At 36.4% G+C, this 8,740-nt stretch overlaps 1 protein-coding gene across 1 annotated transcript in view; it reads right to left on the minus strand.

Moving 5' to 3' along the window:
* The window catches only part of LOC106870040 (probable low affinity copper uptake protein 2), a 19,863-nt gene that overhangs the window by 7,794 nt on the left and 3,329 nt on the right, over positions 1 to 8,740 (minus strand). Inside the window, exon 2 of the mRNA XM_014916011.2 lies at positions 4,341 to 4,446. Coding sequence (XP_014771497.2) covers positions 4,341 to 4,446 — 106 coding nt within the window. The remainder of the gene's footprint in view (positions 1 to 4,340; positions 4,447 to 8,740) is intronic.

Raw genomic sequence — 8,740 nt, forward strand, 5'->3', positions numbered from 1 at the left:
TGTGTGTGTGTGTGTGTGTGTGTGTGTGTGTGTGTGTGTCTGTGTGTATGCAAATATGTTTTTTCTTTGAGCTTAAATTAAGTTCTTAAAAGCGTTCTAGCCAATCACTAACAAAGCGATAAGACCTACCCGGTTTTTGTAAATATGTGGTTGAGTTGGTGTGTTGGCTGAACTGTCGATGCATACACCCACGTGAGTGCGTCTATTCACATAAGAATCTCAGATGGAGAATTGTTTTGAATTTCTAACAAATTTTCACTGTGCCACTAATAGATTGGATTTGAAGAATCCATATCAGAGGTTTGGGAGCATAGGAGGAACCTAGATTCAATGTGGCTGGACTGCAAGAAAGCTTTTGAATCTCATGGATACTAGAAGCTTTTCGACTTATTAAAGTTCCAGTGAACATAATCAAAGCCATAGCTGGCCTGACTTCATCGTGGACCACCGATATGAAGTGATTGTATTATCACCGATAAAATATAGTATCGCAGAGGTATATTTCAAGGGGACAGACTCTCTGTGATGCTGTTTATACTTTCTGTAAACCCCTTGTCATTCATGTTAAGGAAGTCTGAAGGATATCTCACTGGTTCACAAGGAAACAGAAATACCAAACTTACGCATTATTTCCTTGTGGATGACTTGAAATCGTATGCGAAGAGTATGCATGCGATGAAAAAGAGCCTTTGACCTGGTTACAACATTCTCAAAGGATACAGGGTTGGAGTTTGGTCAGGATAAACGTTGCTATATGGTTATGAAAAGAGGGAAAACTGTAAATCAGACTGGTAACATCTCCATCAATGATTTAACTGTTTCCTCTATATCTGTTGAGGAATGTTACAGGTAGCTAGAGGTAGATGAAAACATATCTTGCGTTGGTAACTGCAACAAGACACATGTCAATAAAGAATATTACAGCCAGATAAAGAAAATATGGATCTCAGAACTCTCTTCATTCAATAAAACAATGTGTTTGTAGTACCGTTACACATACCAATACTTGGGCTACTTGATTGGACACTTGATGAGTTTCGAATCATTTATGTGAAAACCTGGAAGAGACTAGCCAACACACATAATTTCCACATCAACAGCGACGTAGACCGTCTCTGCCTAAAACGAAAACAAGGCATCAGGGACTTAACATCGATCCAGACTGCCTTAGAATGTCATATTATATCCTTTCAGTAACATCTTTTAACCACCGAGTTTCGAAGTGCATTCCTTGACCAAGTTTGCATAAGCAAGGCAGATAGCATCATGAGACTTGGAAAGTAGCTCCTTGAGCAGCATTCCTTGTCTGATAACCTTGATTACATGCCCAAAGAAGTTGAAAGACTCTACCGCAACTTATCATCAGATGAAAGGATGAGCGTATATCCTCAGAAGACCATTCGTGGATATATTAGAAGAAATTCCGGGATGGTAGTAACATTGATATTCAAAGCTGTCTATAATGGACCAACAACCGGGTTACTAACTCTCACTTTGAGGAGTTTGTGTTTGCATCCAGGAACAGGAAATATCGACCAAATACCTGATGCACAAAAGGGACGCAGGAAAAACACCAAAATGTGGTGGCCGATGCAGACTTTGTGGAGTTAACACCGAAGATATCAACCACTTTATAAGCAATTGAGCGAAAATTTCATCACGGTATTATCTACCGATGAGATGTGATGCTGTAGCCAGGACACTGTTTAATGAGATCCGTCGGAAGGATAACTCTGAGATTAAAGAAATAAGAACCCACAGTATGGTAGAGGTCATAACCACTCATACAAGAAAAAGTACTGGTGAAATGTCCTAGTGAAACCCTCAATAAAATGTAAACATAATAGACCTGGCGTAGTGATTTGAGACAGAGAAGAGAAACTGTGTACTGTAGTAGAAATCAGCTGCCCGGCGAATGTTAACATAAAGCTAAAAAACAGCGAAAAAGAAAATGCCTACGCTGAACTATTAAGTAATCTACAGTTACTCTTCCCAGGTTTCAAGATTAAACTTATATAATTAGGCTTCTCAAAACCAAAAAGGAGAAAGCTGATTCGAAGGCTACAGATCCAAACCATCACTTTAAAAATTTGTTAAGATTTATCATTTAGGAATATATGCGCATGTTTGGACATGCAACTATAAGCATGAGAATACATACATAAAACAAAGCATGCAAATCTGCACATGCACTGATTTCAAATTCCGCGCATATATACACATACATGCAAGAATACCCTGTTGATGTTGAAATTCTAATAAAGGAGCCCTGAATCTAGGTTAGAAATCGGCTCCTTCTCTTTGGCAAGAAATCTTGAAATAAAATTGAATAGCTGGCATACATACAAACATACATGCATACATACATACATACATACATACATACATACATATATGCATACATACATGCATACATACATACATACATACATACATACATACATACATACATACATACATACATACATACGTACGTACATACACACCGTTCTTGACATCCAATGAATTTTACATTAAACTATCGCTTAAATGTCAGCTTGTCACATCGATTTACTTAAAAAGTCATGAATAGAGAATTCATCCTTATTCTGGAGAGAAAAAAAACATGCAAACCCGAAGAAAATGTATCGAATTGAAATATATAAAGTTATTGATAATTTATATACAACAAATCCTGAGCAAATGAAAGAGAAAAAAAAGTATGACAAATTTTGACGTTAAATTTGAATTTGAGTTTTCATAGTGAAATTTTTGCGGAGACATATCTCTCACTCAATCATAAAATTATTGTTTCTTTCTCTGTTCGTCTGTTTTTGTTGTTAAGCTTTTTTTTTCCATCGCTACAAAATTACGTGTTTATAAGAAAGGGTGCGTTGCATATAATTGAGAAATGAGTAGAAAATGATGTGATTAATTTTCATTTCTATTTTTATTCTTAATAATAACAATTTGTATTTTAGGCACGAACACGCACATTTTGAAGATGTATATCCGATGAAACTGACCCCAGTAGTTAATTAGCACCTTCTCATTGACTAAATGTATCACGGCGATAGCGTTGAATGTTGATCCGAATGAACATAATCCTACATATTTAAGGTGGTCGATTAATAAAATCGCTAGAATGGCAAATAGATTGATTTACGGTAAATATTCCGACTCGCTATACTCCGAGCTCAAATCCCGTTCATCTTTTAACCGTTCATCTTTTCGGTATTGATAAAATAAAGTCATAATCTTGTGCTGGGATCGATTCTTTTTTCTCTAAATATTTCTTCCTGTGTGACTGGTTTTCCCTCTTCTGGAAGAAATCGATAATGGTCAGATCTAGAGAGAGATGAGCACCACCAGGTCTGAAAATTCGAAAGACATTCTGCATGTCACTTTGGCCCCTAAGACTCCGTCAAAGAGTTGAAGGTACAAGGCAAAAAGGATCCTCACATGCAGACTTGCAGTGGTTATCATATTGTTAAACTACTTGTATCATGTTTTGAGCAAAAGGCCAGTAGTTTTAGGGGAAGAGAGTTAATCGATTGCATCGACCCCTGTACTTCACTGACACTTATCGGTTCAGAAAAGGTGAAAGGTAAATCTGATCTCAGCAGAATTTTAAGCCGGAATGTAAAATAACCGGAAGAAATACCGCTAAGCCTTTTCTCCGACGCGTTAACGATATTGGAAGAGGCTTAATTGTTGTGGAAGAGTGTATACAGATGGGAAGACAAAACCTACTAGAAAATTTACGGAACAGCCCAGAGAAATTACTAAAGAATAGGTGATCAAGTACGGAATAGAAGAAAAAGAGAAGGAAATTCAAAGAGAGCAAGTTGCAGAAATTGAAAAGAAACCGTTGCATGATCAGGTTTGGAAAGCCACTGAAGATGTATGTGGAGCAAAACCTGAGCTTCTTTTGAAAAAAAGGGTAATTTTTATCACTTCTTATTTTGAACTTGACAAAGACAGACGTATTGTTGAAATATCGTTCAACTAATAAAATATCTTACAATCGAATCACGCTCTTCGTCTTGACTGTTTACCTTTGTGAAGAGTTACGTCAATTCTTTTAAAATATTATTATTATTATTATTATTATTATTATTATTATTATTATTATTAAGGCGGCGATCTGGCAGAATCGTCAGGACGCCGGGCGAAATGCTTAACGGTATTTCATCTGCCGCTACTTTCTAAGCTCAAATTCCGCCTTTCATCCTTTCGGGGTCGATAAATTAAGTAACAGTGAAACTCTAGGGTCGAAGGGATCTAATCATCCCCTCCCCCAAAATGGCTGCCCTTGTGACAAAATTTGAAACCAATATTATTATTATTGAATTATGTACCTTGGTTTCCGAAGAGAAGCTTTCAATATTCTTGCACTCCTGTATTCTTGAAGTCCTTCAATACAGATGGAAATGAACAGCGATACCACAATGGCAATTGATAGACCTGAAAGTAAATTGTAATTAAAATTTTTTTAATTCTCAAAGATCCCATCTGCGCACTGTAAATAAAGCAACGGAAAACCAAAAACAAATCAAAGAAATTTTGTAATTAATGCAATAATAAACCAAATTTATTCAATTAATAATTGTAATCAAATAATGATTTAAAATCTAAACATAAAGCCAATTTTTTAAAATCTAGAATATCTCTTTTCTTTCCCATCTTTTTTGCTTTTGCTTTGTTTTTTTTATGTTTTTCTTCTTTTGGTTTTTGTAATATCTTTTACTTTTTACTTGTTTCAATCATTGGATTGCGACCATGCGAGGTACTACCTTGAAGGGTTAAGTTGAACAACTCGAACCCATTGCTATTTTTTTTAAAGTTTGATACTTATTCTATCGGTTTCTTTTACCCTTTCATTGACTAAGTTGCCGGAACATACACAAACCAGCACCGGTTATCAAGCGGTGAGGAGACAAACACAGACACACAGCCCCCCCCCATACACACCTGTATATGTAAGCATATCCACATATATATGTGTGTGCAATTAGTTATGTATATGTGTATACACACGCACACACACACACACACACACACACGACGGGCCTCAACAGTTTGTGTCTACCTAATTCACTCACGAGTCATTAATTGGCCCGTAGCTATAGTAGAAGATATTTGCCCAAGATGTCGTGGTGTTGAATTGATCACGAAGTGAAATATACAGTAATAATATCTCTCGATATTTTTGTCCATGTTAGCAGTATCATGTATCTTACTATCATAAGATAACATCTAATATCTTACTGTAGTGTAATATCACATTATATCTCCTTAGTAGAGAGAGTGCTTACCAATTAATACAGCAGACTAAAAGTTGTAAATCAATTGAGATTATATTCATATTAAGAAGAATGAATAATCATGTCAATAACTTTGATCAAGAAAGGTTGAGTAAGGCGACGTGATTGAATATAGGAAATTAAATTGATCACAAATAATCAAAACAGTTACGTTTATGAATTTGTGTGGGGGTGTAATAGTCTTAGGTGGTGGTTGGCACTCCGTCGCTTACAAAGTCGAGGGTTCCAGTCGATCCGATCAACGGAACAGCCTGCTCGTGAAATTAACGTGCAAGTGGCTGAGCACTCCACAGACACGTGTACCCTTAACGTAGTTCTCGGGGATATTCAGCGTGACACAGTGTGACAAGGCTGGCCCTTTGAAATACAGGTACAACAGAAACAGGAAGAAAGAGTGAGAGAAAATTGTGGTGGAAGAGTACAGCAGGGTTCACCGGAGCCTTGTGGAGCTTTAGGTGTTTTCGCTCAATAAACACTCACAACGCCCGGTCTGGGACTCGAAACCGCGATCCTCTGACCGCGAGTCCGCTGCCCTAACCACTGGGCCATTGCGCCTCCACGTAATAGTCTTAACACAGAGCTGATTAAAAAACTATCGATATTTTCTATAGTAAGGAGAAAACTAAACCTTAACGAACCAATAATTTAATGTATGTATGTATGTTTATGTTCATTTTAAGAAAAAATCAAACAGAGAACATTTGTAATGTTTTGCAAATCCCTATTGTTCCACTCATCAGTTAGATTCGCAAGATGACAATGAGTTTGCTTTATTCATATTTCAAAAATATCAATATTCCCAGGCTTTTATTCAAAACTATTGTTACATATCCTTATGCATTTGCAACAGCTGAAACAGTATGGATGAATATATGCATGTATGGGATTAGTTTCTTGGTTTCAGAGTTATCAATGTCAGCCATTATCGCAAATCCAACATACAGGAAGTTTTTTTTTCTTGTAAACTGGGCTGAATAACGTTAATTTTGTGCGTAAAAGGGAATTTCTGCATATATGACAGAAGAACAAAATAGTTACTCATGTAGGCAAAATTACTTCGACATTATTGTAAACTATATGTTCAAAAACATCTTTTAAACAGTCCTCAATGCTTGCACGTCAGTTCTATGCACGTCGTATTTATGTATGTAGATTTTCATGTATGTATATATGTATGGCCGGCTAGCTGGATGGATGGATGGATGGACGGACGGACGGATGGATGGATGGATGGATGGATGGATGGTTGTTTTAATTCTTCTCAAAAGGAGCTTGTTTCTTACAAAGTATCAATGATCCTATAACTTGGATATGATATAAGAACAAGTGGTTCTGTGCCTCAAATCCTACGTCACTTTTGTTTTTTCTCATATTCCCTCTTGCACATTTATTGATGTAGCTGAATACACCAATAATTTCAGGTATTAATGTGAATATACAATTTTGGTAAAGAAGCTGTAAGTTCCGAAGAATTGCCCAAAGTATTTTTTTCTCAGTTATTTTCAAAGACATATTCACATAGGTATAGCACTTGATCTCAATGACTGTACATGTTGTTTAATCTTGCCGAAAGACTTTATAGGAATGCTACATCAATATTCCTTATGTTAACAAGTGTATGTATTCAGTATCAGAAGTATTCTTCATTTTTATCCCTGGGTAGTCTTACATATGAATGGTATTGAATGTTGTTTCGGCAACAACGCCATGCAGTACTGAAACATATTAACTTAATAACATTTTTCAAAGTACCTTGAGGGTTGAAGGGCTTCACTGCTTTTTTGGTTGATTAGATATATTTTAGCTATCTCCTGCTCTTGATTACAAAAGCATAAATTTCGAAAACTGATTTGATGTAACAGTCATGATTCTAAGAGAATCTACACTTCATGTTAATGCTAACATCATCCTCAAGTTTACCGGGGACATAGCCATGCACACCATTATTTATTATGCAGAAAGGGAGTATACTTCTCCCAAGGTTTAGTTGAGGTACGTTAAGAAATTCGTAGAGTGTGAAAACTATTTCAGGAAGCTTAGCCTGTATGTATGTATGTATGTATGTATGTATGTATGTATGTATGTATGTCATTGTTCAGTTTTATTGCAAGATTTATTGCCAATAGAGAAAGAACCGGTTTCTAACCTAGATTCAAAAGTCCTTTCAACATCAACAACTGAGTATCTTTGTATGTATGTATGTATGTATGTATGTATGTATGTGTATGTGCAGATTTGTATGTTTTACTTTATGTACGTATTCTCATGCATATGGTTGCATATCTAGACATACTCATATATATTTAAATGCTAAACTTCTGTGAAGTTTTACAGATATTTACAGTTCTAGTAATCGACTGGATCAGTAAGCTTTCTCCTTTCTGGTTTTGAGAAACCTAATTTCTCAAGATTGATATTTAGGCAGTGTGTTACATATCTCAGGGCTCCAATAATTACAGGTATAAACCTGAACTTGTAATTTAGATAGAGTAACTGCAGATTTCTCAATAGTTCAGCATAGCTGTTCTCTTTTTCACTGATCTTCAGCTTTAAGTTAACATCAGCTGGGCATCTAATTTCTACAACTGTGCACGGTTTCTCTTCTCTATTCCAAATCATTATATCAGGTCTGTTGTGCTTACATTTTATTGAGGTTTTCACTGGGACATTCCACCCGTACTCCTTTTTATTATGAGTGGCTATGGCTTCTGCCATACTGTCGGTTCTTATTTCTTTGTCCTTGGAGTTATTCTCTTGACAGATCTTGTTATACTGTGTCCTGCCCATAACATCACGTCTCATCGGTAGATAATACCGCGATGACATTTTCGGACAACTGCTTATGATGTGGATGATATTTTCGGTGTTAACTCCACAGAGGCTGCATCGGTTGTCACATTTTACTGTTTTACCTGCATCTCTGTCCCTTTTGTGCATCAGGTACTTGTTTGATATTTCCTGTTCTTGGATTGTAAATGCATAACCTTCAAAGTAGGAAGTAGTATAATTTGGCTATTGGTTCATGATGAACTGTTTTGATGATCAATGTTACTATCATCTCGGAACTTTTCTACTAACATATCCATGCATAGTCTTCAGCTCATATGGGCTCATCCTTTCATCTGCGGTGTGTATTCTAGGTTATCAGAGAAATAATGTTGCTCAAGAAGCTGCCTTCCAAGTCTTATGATGTTATCAGCTTCATGTATGCAAACTTGGTCAAGGGATGAACTTCGACACTTGGTGGTTAAAAGATGTTACCGAAGAGATATGATACAACATTCAAAGGCATTTTGGGTCAATGATAAACCTCTACGGCCTTGTTTTTGTTTTAGGCTGAGGCGGTCTACGTCACTGTTTATGTGGAGATTATGTGTGCTTGTTAGTATTTTTCGAGTTTTCATATCAATGGCTCGGATCTCATCAAGCGTCCA

The sequence above is a fragment of the Octopus bimaculoides genome, chromosome 9, assembly GCF_001194135.2.
Source record: "Octopus bimaculoides isolate UCB-OBI-ISO-001 chromosome 9, ASM119413v2, whole genome shotgun sequence".
In the NCBI taxonomy this organism is placed as follows: Eukaryota; Metazoa; Mollusca; class Cephalopoda; order Octopoda; family Octopodidae; genus Octopus; species Octopus bimaculoides.